This window comes from Ochotona princeps, chromosome 2, assembly GCF_030435755.1.
Source record: "Ochotona princeps isolate mOchPri1 chromosome 2, mOchPri1.hap1, whole genome shotgun sequence".
Lineage (NCBI taxonomy): Eukaryota > Metazoa > Chordata > Mammalia > Lagomorpha > Ochotonidae > Ochotona > Ochotona princeps.
The window spans coordinates 104,325,209-104,343,305 of record NC_080833.1 but is presented as its reverse complement, the minus strand read 5'-3'; the positions used below and the strand labels follow the sequence as shown (position 1 = coordinate 104,343,305).

At 54.2% G+C, this 18,097-nt stretch overlaps 1 protein-coding gene, 5 non-coding genes and 1 pseudogene across 6 annotated transcripts; 3 read left to right on the top strand and 4 right to left on the bottom strand.

Moving 5' to 3' along the window:
- Nucleotides 1–1,673: 1,673 nt before the first annotated feature.
- On the bottom strand, nt 1,674–1,746 carry TRNAV-CAC (transfer RNA valine (anticodon CAC)). Its single transcript has one exon. It is a non-coding gene; the product is annotated as a tRNA-Val (tRNA).
- Nucleotides 1,747–6,580: 4,834 nt separating this feature from the next.
- TRNAN-GUU (transfer RNA asparagine (anticodon GUU)) lies at nt 6,581–6,654 on the top strand. The gene has a single exon. It is a non-coding gene; the product is annotated as a tRNA-Asn (tRNA).
- Nucleotides 6,655–7,874: 1,220 nt separating this feature from the next.
- LOC131479708 (U6 spliceosomal RNA) lies at nt 7,875–7,972 on the top strand (annotated as a pseudogene).
- Nucleotides 7,973–12,186: 4,214 nt separating this feature from the next.
- On the bottom strand, nt 12,187–12,259 carry TRNAK-CUU (transfer RNA lysine (anticodon CUU)). The gene has a single exon. It is a non-coding gene; the product is annotated as a tRNA-Lys (tRNA).
- Nucleotides 12,260–13,556: 1,297 nt separating this feature from the next.
- Nucleotides 13,557–13,628, bottom strand: TRNAH-GUG (transfer RNA histidin (anticodon GUG)). The gene has a single exon. It is a non-coding gene; the product is annotated as a tRNA-His (tRNA).
- Nucleotides 13,629–15,281: 1,653 nt separating this feature from the next.
- Nucleotides 15,282–15,446, bottom strand: LOC131479691 (U1 spliceosomal RNA). Its single transcript, XR_009245049.1, has one exon. It is a non-coding gene; the product is annotated as a U1 spliceosomal RNA (small nuclear RNA).
- A 689-nt stretch (nt 15,447–16,135) lies between these two features.
- Nucleotides 16,136–16,990, top strand: LOC131479599 (forkhead box protein N3-like). Its single transcript, XM_058660916.1, has one exon. The coding sequence runs from the start codon at nt 16,384–16,386 to the stop codon at nt 16,987–16,989; it is 606 nt and encodes a 201-aa protein (XP_058516899.1). The 5' UTR covers nt 16,136–16,383; the 3' UTR covers nt 16,990.
- Nucleotides 16,991–18,097: the final 1,107 nt, after the last annotated feature.

Here is an 18,097-nt window from a genome sequence, read left to right as displayed (position 1 = left end):
TCTATTCCCAGACTCAGCTCTTGCATGCTTTAGCAGGTGCCAAAACCTAGCCCAGCCTGTCCTACACCCACCCTGGCTCTTGCAAGCACCCATAGGTGCTGGAGCCTAGTCCAGTCTGGCACACTCCCAGACCCAGCCCACATCCATGCTTAGGTAACCTGCAGCCTTGGCCAGAATAGAACACCACCCCCATTCTGCCTCTCATGCTCACTAGTGGGAACTGCAGCTCAGCTGGGGCATCCCTTTAACTCCCCTACCAGGCCCACTCTGAGCTACAGATTGTGTGTGTGTGTGTGTGGGTGGGTGTTGTGGGTGAGGGGGAGGGGTTGCTCTGACCCAGCCTGGCATAGCCCATCCCCCATCTTGGCCTTTGCCATTGGATGCTGCAGCCTGGCCTGGCCTGGCCAAGCCCAACCCCAGTCTCAACTCTCGCTGTTGGGTGCTGTAGCCTAGCCCTGCCCTGCCTGCCCCATCCCTTGCTTTCATATGGATTGGTAGGTGTGACAGCCCTGCCCAGCATGGTGAGCTCTCCATTCTGGCTACTACACATGCCAGTGTGCTAAGGTTTGGCCTGGCCATGCCTGATCTCTACCACCACCACCACCACTCCTCCACCCTCCCCGGATCCAGCCCGCACACCTGCTGACACCTTGAGCAGCTTTGCCTGGCCTGACTAACTCCCAGGTCTGAATCACGTGCTCACCATCAAGAGCTACAACCCACCAGGAAAGTTCTATGCTGGGACTTTGGGTCCTCCCACGGAGTGGCCCTGTAGCCAGAAGCCATGAGAGATTTACTGTGTCTTTGGACAGAGGTTTGTTCAAGTTGTTAAATCCCCACAGTTGAGTTGTTCTTATGTGCCATCCCTTCATTGTGTGGCCCAGAACTTCCCAGACCCTGCTAGACATCCATGACTGTCAGTCACGTTCAAGGGCTTTCAGCAACTCTGGCACATTTCTCAGGCCCTGCAAAAGTGCAAAAGACACAAGATTAAGTGTGCGCAGGTCATTAGGTATCCATTACCTATTCAAAAAGTACTTAAAGAGTTACACTAATTTATTATTTGAAAAGTAGAGTTAGAGAGAGATTTTCCACCTGCTGGTTCACTCTCCAAAAGTCTGCAACGGCCAGAGCAGGGCCTGTTAGAAGCCGGAAGCCAGGAGCTTCATCTGGGCCTCCCTTGTGGTGTGCCTGGTATGGAACCCGAGGCCCAGGCCTTCCTTCGCTGGTTTCCCGGGCCAGTTATTTATTTATTTATTTATTTTTCACTGGATTAAACAAAAATGTGGTACAGGGTCGCAGTCACAAGTGAAGCAACCTGGACTCCACCTAGTGTGTACATGGGGACCCAGCAGCTGGTGGCGGCCTAACCCTGTGTAGCACAGCACAGCCCCTGGGTTTACTTTCTCTAGGGGTTCAGTGTGTTGATGGGAAGGAAGCAGTGCCCTCATGAGCTATGGTGCAGAGCTTTCCAAGATAGAAAGTGCTTGCTGGCTCCAGGTGAATGCAAGCGGAGGTATGAAGTCTCTGGCAAAAGGTCTCAAAGCTTCTTGGTTAGGTGCAGGGGTTTATTCTTCCAACTGTGAGAAGCCCAGAGGCAGGGTGCGGCGATAATCAGCAGCGCTGTGAAGACTGAGCATGGTCCTCTTTGCAACTGCGTCAGGAAAATGAACTGTTTCCGCCCGGTTTCGAACCGGGGACCTTTCGCGTGTGAGGCGAACGTGATAACCACTACACTACGGAAACAGAGTTGGTACAGTAACCCAGCAGGGGCTCCCTCACCTTCCTCAGGATGCCTTGTGCATCCATTCTGTCCCCAGGAAGGGAAGGACCGCGGGACACACCGCAATCTCCCGCCCTGCCCCGGCGCCGGGCAACCTCTCTCCGGAGCGCGGCGACTTCTCCCGGTGCCGCAGCATCTTGTTCGCCTCCGGGACGCAGCCTCCCGCCCGGCACAGCGAGCACCTGCGTGCTCTGGTGGGCGTGCGACCTGCGGGGCCAGGGCTCCTGGTGCGTCCGGTGCGGGTTCGCGTTTTGGAGAGAGTGTGGAGGGGACGGCGTTGCAGACCTGTCAGGAAGGGGGAGAGAGGCACAGGTGTTGTCGGGTGGGCCAGGACTCTTCCACTGCATAGCCATGCATGCGTGGTGGGAAAACACCAGGTATCTCTCACTTCCCTGGTGGTCCAGTGCCTAGGTTCTTGAGTTTAAAGTGCTGCTCCCGGGGTTCTATTCCCAATAAAACAAATGAGGTTTTGCAATCGCGTATTGAAATCTTCCTGAGTGCTGATATACTGGAACGCTTCTCAGGCGCGAAAGATATATGGACGACCACACTAGTTGTGGCATCCCCGCCGAATATTTAGGATTCTCCGAAGGTATTGACCTCTTACTCTATTTGCTAAGTGGCCATTATTGAAAGAGGCGGTTTTGCTTTCGGTAATGACTCCCTTTTTTTCAGATCTAATTCCCCCAAGGTTGACAGCTGTACACTGAGGGGAAATACCTTTTGTCCACGAGATCTGAAGTTGCCAGGAGAGTGAAGAGGCAGACTCGTGGGAACAAGCAGCTACCACTCCAGTTTTCCAAATGGGCGACAGAGAGCAAAGCCCGGCTGTCAGCTCGTGTCTAGCTGCTGGACCAAAGGAACAGGGGACACAGTCTAGGTAACCACAGCACTTGGGAAGTCGAGGAAATTCTAGAATGCGAGAAGCCACTGAGAACGTGACAGGTTATGTGTAAAAGTTTGCATGTTGGGTGTCTCCTGGCAGTTCCACAAAAGCAAAGGGACCCAACTGAGCTCTCACCCTCAGCACACAGGGCAGAGACAGACTGGGCTGTGATTCATTAACCAAGTCAGCTTTAAAAAACAAAACAAGAAAAGAAAAGAAAAAGAAAGAAACCCTACACACAAGAACAAACAACTGTATCTGCTATTCACACTGACCATATTCTCTGTCCACTGGCATCTGAGACAGCAGGGAACTGCAGGTTGCTTTTTGCAAGATCTGAGCTGGTTTGAGACCTAGGTTCTTTACTTCCTCTCCAGCTTCCTGTTTCTGTACCTGAGAAGGCCTGGGAAGATGACCCAAGTGCTTGGGCATCTGCCCCACCGGGGAAACCCAGACAAAGCTGCCGTCTCTAGGCTCCAGCTTGGCTGAACCTTCATCTGTTGTGGGCCTCTGTGGAGTGTACCAGTGGATGGGAGATCCCTGTGTGTGTGCTTCTCCCTCTCCCTTGGGGTGTGTAGGCTCTAGCGTGGAAATGCCCCTAAAGGGAGACTTTTGCAGCTCAAGAGTGAAGGGCAGACTCTTGCCCTCTGACTCCATGACAAAGATTCAATCACTGCCCCCTTGGCTGTCTAGCAGCGAACTTGAGTGCAACTGCTCTCCTACACATCCTACAGGTCCATCTGCTTCCCACTGCACAGGTTTCCTTCCCTCAGCTATTGTGTCCTTATGAGTCACTGACGCAAAACATTTTCACTGCCTCGCCGGGACTCACTGACATTCAGTTCTGGAATGACCTGATGGCCCTGGCCTGGTGCTGCCACTCCGGAGCTTATGGGAGTGTATCTACTAAGATTTGAGTCTGGGATGAGCATTGTGGTGCAGCGGGTTGGGCTGCATCTTGGGATACCTGAATGCATATCAGAGTCATGGTATTGAGTCCCGCCTCTACCTTCAATCCAGCTTCCTGCTAATATGGCAAATTGGCAGCAGGTGAGAGCCCCTTTTCTGATCACCTGCCGTTCAGATGGGAGACCTGAATGTGTTTTGTAGAGCCTGCGTCCAGCTGGCTCAGCTCTTACTGTTATAGGTATTTGGAGTGTGTGAACCAGCAGCTGCAAGATTCTCTCTCTCTCTCTCTCTCTCTCTGTCTGTCTCTGTTTAACTTAAACTTGCAAAGGCAGATATACAGAACAAAGGAGCTACAGAGAGAAAGATCTTCCATCCCCTGGTTTACTCCGCAGGTGGCCGCACTGGCTGGAACTGAACCAATATGAAGCCAAGAGTGAGAAGCTTCTTCTGGGTCTCCCATTTGGGTGCAAGGTCCCAAGGCTTTGGGCCATCCTCTACTGCTGTGGAGCAGCCTGGATATGAACTGGCACCCATAGGGGAACCCGGTGGATGCAAGGTGAGGATTTAACCTTTAGGCTATTGTGATGGGCCCCAGACTTGAATCTTGTGTGCCAGTCAGTGGAGGGTTAGATTTGGTCTGTCACCCACACCAGCCAACACACATACTGTGGATGTAGCTGCCTGGTCAGTTTTGCCCAGCGCCGTAACTCACGTGAGCCTAAGGGTGTTGTGGCCTAGCCCGGCCACCCTGCCACAGACCCAGTCCTCAGCATACTAGCAGGTACTCTAGCCTAGTTGGGGTGGTCCCCAACAACCTTTACCTGACTTGAACCCAGCCCTGGTTCTTTCACGTGCCAACCTCTGCTGCAGCCTAGCTGGCCCCAGCCAGCAACCCATCCATCTCTTGGGCACACTTATGGATGCTGTGGCTTAGTTTAGCCTGACCTGCCCCCAGTTCCAGCCCACACATAGGTCAACAGATGCCTCTGCCTAGGTCAGGCTGCCCTGCCCCTAGCCCTGGTGTTTGCACTCACCTACAGTGAGTCACCTACTCACGTACTAGCAGGACAGTGCCCACAGTTCCTCTGTCAGAAATGCTCTCAACCCTAGATCATGTGCCTACCGTGGAGTACTGCAGTCCAGCCTGACCTGACTGGCATCCAGTCTCTGCACTTGCCAGCTGATGTTTCAGCCTAGCTCAGCTGGCTCGCACCCATTCTGGCTCTTGTGTACTCCGCAAGTACAGCAGCCTAGCCCAACCTGGCCTACCTCTCACACTCACCACTGGAAACAGTGGCCCAGCAAGGGAGTGCCCTCAGTTCCCCTCCCAGGCCTGCTCCCAGCCCCAGGTCTTGAGCATGAAAGCAGGTGTTGTGGGTGGGCCAGTCTGACATGGCCCATCCCCAGTCACTGCTGCATTTGCCAGCAGGTGCTAAACCCGAGCTCAGCCCCGCCCACTCCCAGTCCCAGCTCTCACTGGCAGGCACAGCAGCCTAGCCCAGCCTTGCCCAGCCCTACTCCTTCTGTGAACTGATGGGTGTGGCAGTCCAAGGTGGCCTGGAGTGCTCCTGGCCCCAGATCTCCTGCTCACCAGCAGGAACTGTCACCTCATAGGAGGTTCCCCAAGAAGGAAAGCAAGGCTGTCCTGAGCACAAAAGTCTGTTCTACCCCTCCACACGGGCCTCCTGAGACTCAACACGGACCCACCTCCTGGTCTTGGGCCTGCTCCCAGAGTGTCCAAACTTCCCCCATCCGCGTGGGTGGTTACATCCCACCCCCAGAGTCCTCGGGCATAAGCGGCATAAGCGACAGCTCCAGTGGAGCCAAGGGCACCGAGGGTACCTCTACCCACTGCGGGCACAGAAGCCTCAGCCCCGCGTCTTGTTCTCTCTTCTCTGGATGATTGGGTAAATACAAAATCGAGGCGCTAAGGAACACGAAGGCTGATACATACAGAACAACCGAGTTTTCACGGAGAAAGAAGGCAGAATAGCTCCGAAGCAATAAGCCTCTTGAGAATTAAAGCTACAGGTGTGAGGATGTACCTGTTTGCAAGTAACGAGCATCAGTTGACGAGGAAGACTCTTGTAATGTTTTGTTCCAGATTCTTTCTCGGCACCTGCTACCGCTACCCCTGACAGTACAATGGCGGATCATTGTCTTTCCTGGGGCCCGGAGGATGTGCGAGCGCAGCGCTCCACCGACTGCAGGGTGCGGGTGGCGGGAGTCCCTTGCGAGTGTTCCCGCCTCAGCCGCTCGCGAGGAGCAGGCTGTATGCCACCTGAGACGCGCACCTGCTCGGAGCTCTGCACCCCGGGAGTCCCCAGTTGCTCAGGAGGAAGCCTGGCGAAGGGAGACATCCGTGTTCGGATTCCAGGGCAAGCACCCAGCGCGCACACGGACGCGCGGTGTCGACACCGGGCAGGCAAGGAGAGGTCAAAATGGTGAGCGGAAAACCGACTCGAGACACGTCCCGATTTTCCGGGTGAGAACACACAGGGACCGGCCTGCACAGGGCACGCGCCGTCGCGTTCCCACTTTGGTTGACTGACCCGGGGGTCCCCAGTCCCACTAGTGCTTGCGGGTTTCCTCCTTGCCCGGCACCGAAGCCTGAGCTAGGGCTGCAGCGCTGCGCCCGGGTCGGGGGAGATCTCAGTTCGGCCGCGGGATGCAGGGATGTGAAGCCGGGAGGTTTGGGGGAATCCGAACGGCTTCGCCCACCCAAGCACGGTGACTTGGACCAAGGCCCCCTTTCCTGCTGCGGAGTTTCTGGCCGCATCAGAAGCCGGAAGGCTGCGTTTGTTTCCTGTGGTAGGGCAGGTTAGGGCAGGGCGAGGGGCAGGCGGCGAAGGCCATGAGTCTGGGGTCTGACTGACATGGCAGGTGGCGCCCGCGAGAGCCCAGCCGCACGACCCTGAGTGCCAGGCTTCGAGTCTGGAAGCCAGCGAGTGGTGAATGGTTGTTTTGTCCAGGGAATGCGTTTGTTGTGAGTGTTCTCATCTGTCTCTGTGGCGCAATCGGTTAGCGCGTTCGGCTGTTAACCGAAAGGTTGGTGGTTCAAGCCCACCCAGGGACGGTTTGTGTTTTGCTTGAGTTTCTTTGTTATCACTTGAAGCATTGCAAGCGGAACGACTTCAGGTCCTCTGCACACCTCGGTCCGTTACCTTTCACAGGCTCCTCCGAGAAGAACTCCTGGTAGTGGGGAGAAAATCTGCAGACAATCCGGGACTCCAGAGCCCACCAGGGCCACAGCTACTGCCCGTGCCCTCTCACTTCTCGGCTCTGTTGACTGATTAATGGAAGTCTTTGTAAACGTGAACGTCCCAAGAATTCACAAAAAGAAAACCCCAGGGTTGTGTGTCGCAAGGCTCCAGATTCCAGGGCGAGATTTTCCTTCTGGACCGTGTCACTTTGAGGAAGTTCCTGAATTTTCTGTGTCTCAGTTTCCTTATCTATAAAAGGAGACAAATAGGAGTGCTCCCCTCCTGAGTTAATATCCCATGAAAACTGCACGTTAAGCACTCGACCACTTGATACATGCTCATGAAACTCTAGCCACTACGCTTCTCTTGCCAACGGCATCACCATCTTCACTACTAATCGCAGCCTTTTAAACAACTGTACGTCTTTTCGTGGTGTGGATGAACCATTAGGTAGGTAACATTCCTCGATTGGAGGACACGAAATGGTTTCTCATGTTTGTCACCATAAGATTACCGAGCATGTGCTCACACAAATATCCTTCCTCACCAGTGCAAGGGTTTCCCTACGACAGACTCCTGGAGGTGGACATGCCTAACCAAGTGTTTGTGCATGCCTGATTTCCCTAATCCATGCTTAGTTGACTTCCGAAGAAATGTACATACTTAATTTCCACATTCTAAGGGCTGTCTCCTTTTTGGGTTGCATAGGCTGGCATTTAGTAGCAGTACAAATTCCTTGTTTTGCTTAGGGAATGCTATTGCCTAATGGTATTGGTGTCATACGAGGCTCTCTGAAGAGGTGCGTCTGAGTTTTCTCCTAAGCCATGAGCACTGCAGGAAAGCGAATCCCAGCAGAGCCGCGTGCTTGCCTTCCCCTGGCTGCAGAGGTGGTGGCAGAGCGCTGGGGCTGCACTGCCGAAAGACCCAGAAGTCACCCTCCAGAGTGGGACCAAAGCCAGTCCTGAGCCAGATAAAAACGAGAAAGGGTTGTGACCTTTTATCTAGTGCATTCTTTCCTTATTTTCCTGTGCTAGGAGAGGAGAGATTGCATTCTCAGCACGCTACTTGGTGAACTTGATAATCCTGGCCATGCTTGCTTCAGCAGCACATATACTAAGATTGGAACAATACAGAGAAGATTAGCATGCCCTCTGTGCAAGGATGACATGCAAATTCATGAAAAAAAATTATGGCCACTTCACTGCTCCTGTGGATAAATGTGAGCTGGTAGGTGGCTTTTGCTATGAAACCTTGTCTGGTGAGCTGAAGTGGGCAAGATCCTAAAAACTTGTCTTTGACACACCGCAGTGGTCTAGTGGTTAAAGTTCTGGCCTTGAACTTGCAGGAATCCCATATGGGTGCTGGTTTTAATCCCGGCAGCCCTGCTTTCCATCCAGCTCCCTGCCTGTGACCTGGGAAAGAAGTCGAGGATGGCCCAAAGTCTTGGGACCCTGCACCTGCGTGTGGGAGACCTGGAAGAAGTTCCTGGCTCCCTGACTTCAGATCAATGCAGCACCACTGGCTGTTGCGGTCACTTGGGGAAGCGAATCCTCTCTGTCTCTCCTCCTCTCCGTATATATGACTTTTCAACAAAAATAAAATAATTAAAAAAAAAAAGAAAGAAAGAAAAGTTGTCATCGATAACAGAAATAGTGGAGTCAGTCCACTCTCTCCCCTGCTGAAGACCCCCATTTCCGTGGTCCATGTGCCTGCTGCCTTGGGCTCTGCTTGAATACAGTCTGCTTTGCCATCTTAGAAAAACAAAAGAACACATCGAAATAGGAGGTGTCCTGGGAAAGCAGTAGAGGATGGCCCAAGGCCTTGGGAGAAGTTCCTGGCTCCTGGCTTGAGATTGGCGCAGCACCAGCCGTTGCAGTCACTTGGGGAGTGAATCATTGGATGGAAGATCTTCCTCTCTGTCTCTCCTCCTCTCTGTATATATCCTACCTAGCAATAAACATAAATAAATCCTTTTTATTAAAAAATCAATTCTGAAGATTTACCTAAAGTTACATAAAGTCTTATTTGGATCCTCGTAGAGGTCTATCTAAATAGCGTTTTGTTCATTAAGGCAGATTTGCAGAGAGAGAGAGTGAGAGAGCCAGAGATCTTCCATGTGCTGGTTCAGTCCCCAGATGTCCACAAAGGTTGGACCTGGGCTGGTCCAAAACGATGAGCCAGGAGCTTCTTCTGGGTCTTGGACATCGGTGCGGGGTCCCAAGCACTTGGACTGGTGCAGAGTGAGAGAGACTGCACTGGACACCAGTGTAGGATTTTAGGAGGCTTCTTTGTTGTCCAACCTTGGTGACAGCAGCTCCTGCCACACTCCAGGAGCCACTGCCCCATGAAGCCAAAGAGCTTTTGAAGCTTTCATCTTCCAATCAGATTGATGTTTGCAGTGCAAAGTATCCACATGTCCTACAAAACTTCCAACGAACTTCAGTGGCAAGAAACAGGCAGGGAATAACTGCAGCCCAAAGTTTCCAGGTGGCACATTCAAGTTACATAGAATGGCGTGGGAGGAAGCAGGAGGGGTGGGGCCCCTGGAGCCTTTGGAGCCCCTTTTGGAGCAATTGCCCTTCCATGACCTCAGCAAGTCTACTGCTGTGGGCGGGGGGGGGGGGGTTAGCTATCACCTGGCTGCACCCCAACAGAGGACCATCTGCTGGCACCTTCCCAGGGAGCTGGATGAGAAGTGGAGCACCTGGGACAGATGCATACTATTCTCCATAATGGCTGAACTACTTTGCATTTGCCCTGTTTATCTTTTTGCTTAACAGACACACTAACTGGAGTGAGATGAGACTCCACTGTGGTTTTACTTGTGTTTGCCTGATGGCCAGCAGTTCTAACCATTTCTTCACATATCTGTAAGGCCATTGTGTTTCTTTGAGAATGCCTATTCACCTCCTTTCTTTATTTCTTTTTTTTTTTAAGGTTTATTCATTTTTATTGCAAAGTCAGACATGCAGGGAGGAGGAGAGACAGAGAGGAAGATATTGGGTCCTAGGATTCACTCCCCAAGTGACTGCATGGAGGTGGATGGGAATTAGGGCTAACAGGATTAGAACTGGTGTCCATATGGGATACAGCGCATCAAGAAGAGGACTTCAGCTAGTAGGCCATCATGCCGGGCCCTCCTTTTCCTATTTCTTAACTGGTTTGCCTTTTTTGGTTTTTTTTTTGTTGGTTTTGTTTGTTTGTTTGTTTGTTTGTTTGTTTTAATGGCTGAGGTGTGTGATTTCTGCCCCATTTTCTTCACAGCTGGCTGAACTATATGTGATTGAATGGTTTTGCTCTCACTCATTTAATAACCTCTAAAATGGATGGACATTGATAGTTACCAGTGTTCTTGTGACAAAATGGTCCACAGGTAAATTTATAAGTTAAAACAAGATTTATTCATTTCCATTGGAAACGTAGATTGATAGAGAGAAGGAAAGACAGAAAGATCTTCCATCCACTGGTTCACTTCCCAAGCGGTTGCAATGGCTAGAGCTGGGCTGGTCTGAAGCCAGGAGCCAGGAGCCAGGAGCCAGGAGCCAGGAGTTTCTTCTGGGTCTGCCACGTGGGTGCAGGGTCCTAAGGCTTTGGGCCGCCCTTCTTTCCTTTCCCAAGCCTCAAGCAGGGAGCTGGAAGGGAAGTGAAGCAGCTGGGACACGAAGAGTTCCTGGCGCCAACAAGGGATTCCAGAGCGTGCTAGGCCAGGACTCCAGCCACCAGACCACAGTGCTGGGCCCTCCTAATTGGTTTATAGTACTTGATGTCACACATATGTGGCTATATTTGTAGGATAAAACTCTAGAAATAGATTGCTAAGGCTAAAATTTTGACAACAAGCACCCCGCAGAACTTGTACCAATTTACTTTAAACAATGAACACTAACTCTTCTGATATTTTAGAGTTTTTAAATTACCATGTTGATAACATAATTTACATTGCATTCGTTTTAATGGGCTTGGTATGAGTTGTTCATATTGCAGGTGGTTATATATCCACAAGAGAGACTAACAAATAATTACAAACTTCCAAAGAGCAGCGGTGAGCGAACCTTCAGGAGAAGGTCGACCGGCTGTCTAAGGGAAATCGGTCGCCGCTGCTGAGACATCCGCCCCCATACGGCGGGCACTCGCCTCGAACACGCGTGTCCGCATAGCACCGCAGCAGGGACAGACAGGTCAGCGGGGACCAATTCCACTCGAACCACGCGAGGCTTGCTGAGGGAGGGCTGGGGACCCGAGGGGTCAGAGCCTGAGCGGCTCCGCCCCGCCCCTCTCAGCCCCGCCCCTCCCGGCATCGCCACGCCCTACAACACTTTGGTCGCGCTCTGCCCGGCAACGCTCTCTCCCCCACGTCCCACCCCTCGCCCGGCACCACCCCTCCACTCCCAGCCCCGCCCCAAACCCGGCCCCACCCCTCCAAGCCCCGCCCCACCCGAATCTCCCAGCCCCGCCCCTCGCCCGCCCCTCGCCTCCACCTTCACAGCCACCTGCCCGGGGATGGGCAGTAGACGTGTTCCTTTGCTGCCAGGGAACGCTCCTCCTCGGCTCCTTGCGGAAGAGTCTAGCACCTACGTGGGCCCTGAGAGGCTCGTCCCTGTAAGGAGTTATTCCAATATCCTTCCCTGGACCCGGCGCCATTCCTTCTTCCTCACAGCTCATGAAGTTCGCGCCGGTCCAGCCGTCCACCAATCGGATGTAACCTGGCATTCCACCTGAATCCCACCTCCCAATCTTCCAGCCCCCTCCCCAACTCCGCCCACTCGCCAATCATCCCTAGGCATTCACCTGCAGGCGCCAATCCCCTGGGGGCCTGGCCTCAATCCCTCCCAATCCCCACCCCCTACACCTGGCCGACCAAAAGGCCCCCCCAGGTTCGGCTCGCTCTCTTACCCCGCTCTTACCCCGCTCTTCTTTCTCTCTCCCCTTCCCCCTTTTCTCCTCCTGATTTTCACCACCTCTACCCGTTCCTGCCCCGTTGGAATAAACCTCCTAAGACACCTCGTTGGGTCTGGTGTGTTTCAGCTCACGGTAAAGAACCAGGTTGTGGGAATTAGCTGCGCGTAATAAAATCATAATAATATAGTAATATCGTATGAACTAGAACTCTACCAATCTTTTTAAATAACTAACAGTCCCAACCTTCGGAAGAGAACGAGCCTCGCCAGGGGCCAGTCCGGGACTGAGCCGGGCGGGGAGGAGAGTCGGGTTTCCCCACCCGCACTGCATAGTCAGGCTCCTTTCACTTTAGCTCGGGAGCAGAGAATCCGATTCCCCAGCTCTTTCTAGAATACCTGTATCTAGAATACCTCTCTTGGGGAATTTGGAGGGACTTGGGAAACTTTGTGGAGTGGCGATTTAACAGTTCAGCATTGGTGGTAGATGAGAAAGATTCAAAAGGAAACCGCCCAACGTGGGGCTCGAACCCACGACCCTGAGATTAAGAGTCTCATGCTCTACCGACTGAGCTAGCCGGGCATACGTACGACACTCTCTACCGCATCCATCGCATTCTCTCCACACAAGCAAAACCGCTTTGTTGTGTCTAACTTACCTGGAAGGCAGCTAAACTGAACTCCGTCCCACGAGGACAACGAGAAAGTAGGCGGCAGGACGTGTACGGGACGCACCAACAGCGCCAAGACATCTGGGGCTTGGTTGGAGCGGGGTGGAGAGCAGAGGATGGACCGTGGGAAATTAGGCCTCACCAGTCCCTGCAGGGCTTCCCTTCTAAATACAAATTTGTGTTGCTTGAGTAAAGAACCGCGTTCAGGATTCGGAGACCAAGATGTCCCCACGTGTACACTCGGGACCTCAGTCCAGATCCACGCCCTCCCCTTATCGGGGGCGCAGCAATCCTGCGGCGATTGTTTCCAGCCACGCCTGCTCCCCATACCCAGGTGAAGACCTGGGTGCCCAATGCCTCGAGGACCTGAGGGCTCCCAGGACCTGTGAGGTCCCGAACTCCTCAGCCTGGGCTGACTGGGTCAGCCTAATGTCACATAATAAACACGGCTCCATAGTGTGTGTTTGTGAGAGAGAGAGAGAGAGAAATCCAACACCTGGGCAACTTCTCCCCCGTAAGTACTCCACACTTGCTAAAACCATTTATTGTGCAAAGCCGAAACAATGTTTCTTCCCAGATGAACACGCGAATGAATCTGGGTAGAGCTGAACGAAAAACCAAAAGGTGAGGCCTGACGCGGAGCGGCTGGAACAGAAAACTTTAACATGAACGACTGTGGTCAGTTTATTCAGACTTTCAGGTAGCACTCTTCTGAGAACGTTCCTGAGATTCCAGCGTTGTCATGCCCTCCGCAGGGTTCTCTGTTACGCAAACAGCAGGGGACCGAGAGATAAAGGCACGTTCCAGGAAGAGCAGGAAGCGATCCTAGAATACCTTGGAGACACATGCTGCCCTGGACTTGCTATCCTGATGACAAATTCTTGTAAAGGCCAGGCCAGGTGGTTGGGAGGCTTAGTGGTTCCGAAATGAATGGTGGAGATGAACCTGTAATCGTGGCTGAGCAGGCCAACGGGACCCTCCAGCGGGAGCCCGGGACCCTGTGCGTGAGGCCAGCAGCCAAGGGGCCAAATGCTTGTAATCCGATTTCTAGGTCACAGCCTGTGCTTTTTCCGAGGCACCCCAGGAGCTCAGCGCCGCCTCCCCTGAATGGGACAAGCGGCTAGCGTGGAAGGTGGAAGCGAAGGCGAAAACCTCACGGTTTCAAAAGAAAGTGCCAAGGCGAGCGGAGAAAAGGAATCATATACGATATGCCGTGACTCGGATTCGAACCGAGGTTGCTGCGGCCACAACGCAGAGTACTAACCACTATACGATCACGGCGCGCCACACGCACAGACGCAAGCACGTCCTCTGTTTCGCGCCTTTTCTCAGCACCACTGCCTGCCGGCCTCGCGCGGGGTCGCCTCAGTCGGAGACGCAGCCGCTCGCCCTCCGCCGGCCTCAAGCCCCGACGTCCGGCTGGGACTCCGGCCTCTCCGCGGGAGCCGGTGCGCTCAGACCTGCTCCCTGGACGGTGAGCAGGCTGCGGCGCCCCGCGCTGCGACCCCTGCCCCTCACAGCATCGAGCTGTCCTCACACAGGGCTGCGAGACGCGACCCGCAAGGATCTTCCTCGGTGTCTCCTTCCCGTTTCAGAAAGTGAGACTCGGAGCTGCCGGGCGGCGGAAGGGCCTCAGGCCCCGGTTGGGATTCGTTTTTCTGGCTCCCCGGTGTCGCCGCGCGCTCCCTCTGCAGCTGAGGCGCTGGGCGACGTCCTCCTCCTGCTCCCTCAGCACAGTCAAGCCGCCTCTGCAAATGCAGACACAAATGACATCCCTCTCGGTTTCTAAGGGTGACCTTTGAGCTGCTGAAAAAGGAACAGCTGACAGGTGTAGCTCGTGGGCGCGGCCTGACAGAATGAAAAGATTCACTCCGAGACCAGCTCCACGAGGTAGAAGGCTACAGAGAGGATCAAACGCCCTCCATGCTGGGCGAGGCTGAGGCCCAGGCATCCACAGTGGAAGGAGGGGAGGAGGCACCCGCAGCCTGCGCTGTTCCCCGAGGACTTTGGGCTGAGCCTCCCGCGGTCGCGGGGAGCAGGATCAGGGGGTGGGTTCTCGTGGAGAAGGGGAAAACGCTCCCGGCTTCCCGGCTTCCCTGGCAAGCGTGCAGCACGCCTGCCTTCTTCCCTTCACAGTTGCTTGCCTTTATTTGAAAGGCAGCATTCGAGGTAGAGAGGGGAGAGAGAACGTTTCCTCTGCGGGTTCAGTCTCCAAATGGCCAGGAAGTGCAGAGCTGTGCTGACCTGAAGGCAGGAGCTAGGAGCTTCCTCTGGGTCTCCTGTAAGGTGCAGGGGTTCCAGCACTTAGTCCATCTTGCACTGCTTTCCCAGGCCTGTAGCAGGGAGCTGGATCGGAAGTGGAGCAGCTGCGAATGGAACTGGTTCTGCCTCATTTTGGCTCACAAAGACAGCTGGTCGGTCTGGAAAGTCCTGGCTATGGCGAGCCTCCAGGCGTCTGTGGTGGTGACCGTGGCAGGAAGCCCTGCCCTTAGACCCAGGCTGAGGTCCCGGTTAGCCGAAAGCATAGTCAGGGTTCCCCGCGGGACACGGTGTGCTGTGTGCCTCTGATCTCCCACATTGTCTTAAGTAGGCAGAGATTTATGGGGTGATCTCCCACGGTGGCTTTAACCTGCTGCTTGTCAGTAGAAAGAATTGATACTCCAAGGAAATTTAAGGTCTGCGAAAGAGGAGTTTGAAAAAGAGAAACCCTTTATAACCTTCCACCTACCCCCGAGTTTGTTTCACGTAGTTGCTTGTCATCTTTCTTATATTTACCTGACTCACGCCTGGTAAATACGGGTCTCCAAACACAAAACCTTTGGTCTTAAGAAAAACACCTGTAAGAAATGCACAGCTAGCAACACAACCACATACCTGATCCCTATTGTAACAGAAGTAAAAAAGACAAAACCTATTGTTCGGACAAAATGACGTCAGGGGAGAGCGCGAACGCAGTCCCCCACTACCACAAATTATGCAGTTGAGTTTCCCACACTTGGGGAAATCGCAGGGATCAGCACCTCCCTAGTGCAACCGAGGAACCTCACCCTGGGAAAAACCACCTGCTTGATCATGGTATCTCACCTGCCAGCTAAGTGCGATCTCCCGCCACAACGCCACTACGCCACTACACACCCCGACACTTCACACACACGCTCACTCTCACACACACGCTCCAGCCCTTCTGCGCCCTCACACACACAAAACATGCACGGCTTCCCAAGACACGCCCTCGCACTTTCTCCCACACCACGGAAACCCCTGTCCTCTTCCTGCGGCAGCTGCCGGACCAGCAGCCCCTGCGCCTCCACATCTACATACACACGCCCTCTCCGGCCCCGCCCTCCTCCGCTTGGCCCCAGTAGAGGGACACGCCCGTCCCTCTCAGTCCCCTCAGTACCCCCCCTTCTCAGCCCCCCTCTGTCCCCTCAGTCACCCACAGTCCCCTCAACCCCCAAGTCCCCCCTCAGTACCCTCAGTCCCCATCAGCCCCCCTCTGTCCTTCCCGCCTCCCTTGGGCGGCCCTACAGGCGCCTCTGCCCCGAGCTCCGGCCCTCGCCTATCCCAGCTGCTCCGGTCCTTGGACCCCTCACGACACTTCTGGAAACTTTCGCTGCGATGTGTCCTGTCTGGACCACTTTGTTACCAGAAATGCCCGGTGGGTTCTTTCCTCAGCTTAGTATAGAAATAAAAAGCCGGCGCAGTGGAAACAATTTCTCGCCGCTCGGCGCGCCCCGGCCCGACGCGCCGCGGCGGAGGCGAGCGGGAGGCGGGACGGGGCGGGGAGAGCGGCGGGGCCGGCGGGAGGACGCGCGGCGCACCCGGCGGACGCCGCAGGTCCCATGCCGCGCCGCGACCCCCGCGCCCCTGCCGCGGCCGCCCCCCGCCGCCCGGAGCCCCGGGCTCGCCGCCCCGCGCCCGCGCCTCCCTCAAGGGGTCCCCGAGCGATGCCCGCTGGGCGCCCGCGAAAGTTTGCCGGCTGCGCTGAAGGGCAGCGGCGCCCCCGCGCCCGCTCCGGCCAGGAGCCTTCACGTAAATGGGTCCAGTCATGCCTCCCAGTAAGAAGCCAGCAAGCTCAGGAATTAGCGTGCCCAGCGGACTGAGCCAGTGTTACCGGGGCAGCAGTTTCCCCAAGGCTCTGCAGGAGGATCATGACTTGGACTTCTCGCTCCCCGACCTCAGGCACGAAGAGGGGGCCATGGAGGATGAGGAGCTGACCAACCTGAACTGGCTGCACGAGAGCAAGAACCTGCTCAAGAGCTTCGGGGAGTCGGTCCTCAGGAGTGTGAGCCCCGTCCAGGACCTGGACGACGACACGTACCCGTCCCCCGCCCGCTCGGACATGCCCTATGATGCCAGGCAGAACCCCAACTGCAAGCCGCCCTACTCCTTCAGCTGCCTCATCTTCATGGCCATCGAGGACTCCCCGACCAAGCGCCTGCCAGTGAAGGATATTTACAACTGGATCTTGGAACATTTTCCCTATTTTGCAAATGCTCCCACTGGGTGGAAAAACTCAGTGAGACACAATTTGTCATTGAATAAGTGTTTTAAGAAAGTGGACAAGGAGAGGAGTCAGGTAAGCCCTCTGGAGGCGTCCAGAACTCGAGTTTGCTTTGGTTTTGTTTTTGGTTTTTGGTAATCATTTTTTTTTCCTTCATTAAAATAATGAAGTGCCCTCTGTTCAGTGGCTGCAAAAAAAAAAAAAAAAAAAAAAAAAAAAGAAATAAAAAGCCGGGAATCTGTTGCAAACAGAAAAGTTTATTTGCGAAGGGACCAGGTGAGCAGGGAAGGGAGGGAAGGGGAAGCACCTCAGAAAAGCCGGGAGGTGGGGTGCCTCTCGAAAGGGAAGGGAGAGAGACACCGAAGATTGCAGGAAGGGTCTTGGGATTTTAAGCCTTCCTTGACCCCTCCTTGTTGGGCGGGGAACCTACAGGTAAGATGTTCCCCATTGGTGGTCTCTTAATTAATTAGAAAATGGGTGGGCAATGCTGGTACCGCCCACCTGAAGGTGTGGCCAAGACCTCAGCAGGCCTGGATGGTCTCACACTTGGCATCCAGTTCCCTGCCTGTGACCTGGGAGAGCAATCACGGACGCTTCAAAGCTCTGAGAGGTTGCCTGTGCAGCCACCTGGGGAAGTGAACCAGTGAAGGGCACGTCTTTCTCTCTCTCTCTCTCTTCTTCCCTCTTGTATATCTGCCTTTCCAATGAAACTAAAATAACTCTAAAAACAAAAGAAAAAAGAGAGACACAGAAATGAGAGGAAGATTTTAAAAGTGGAGGAGCAGAGGTTTCATTTCAGCAAACAGATAGGAACTCCGCCCAATTCTTCCTAGCAATTCTTACTGATGAGGGTACAAAATTCCCTACTGAATGGCAATAGTCTAAGGTCACATCCCCACTCCCACTGGTCACTAGCCCTGGAGACCCCAGGAGCTCAGTCTGCACCACAGGGAGCAGAACAGGATTCCTCCTGAGCACACAAGCTCCCTGAGCTCAGTGTCTTAAAATGCCACCTGCGGCTGAGGGCTTGACTGCTGCCTTGCAGGCAGAACACTACAGGGTCCAGCCAGGGTCCAGTTCAGTCTGTCTCCCACATCAGATTGTCCATACCCTGATGATTGTAAGTTGCCTGGTCAGGTCCATCCCCTGTCCCATGTCCTGTGCAAACCTACAGGTGCTGTGGCACAGCCCCACACAGCTAAGTGTGCCACAGACCTGGTCCTCACACACACCAGCGGGAAGTGCA

Bases quoted from the DNA above. Each gene is read 5' to 3' on its own strand.
- LOC131479599 (XM_058660916.1), top strand. From the start codon at position 16,384: ATGGGTCCAGTCATGCCTCCCAGTAAGAAGCCAGCAAGCTCAGGAATT.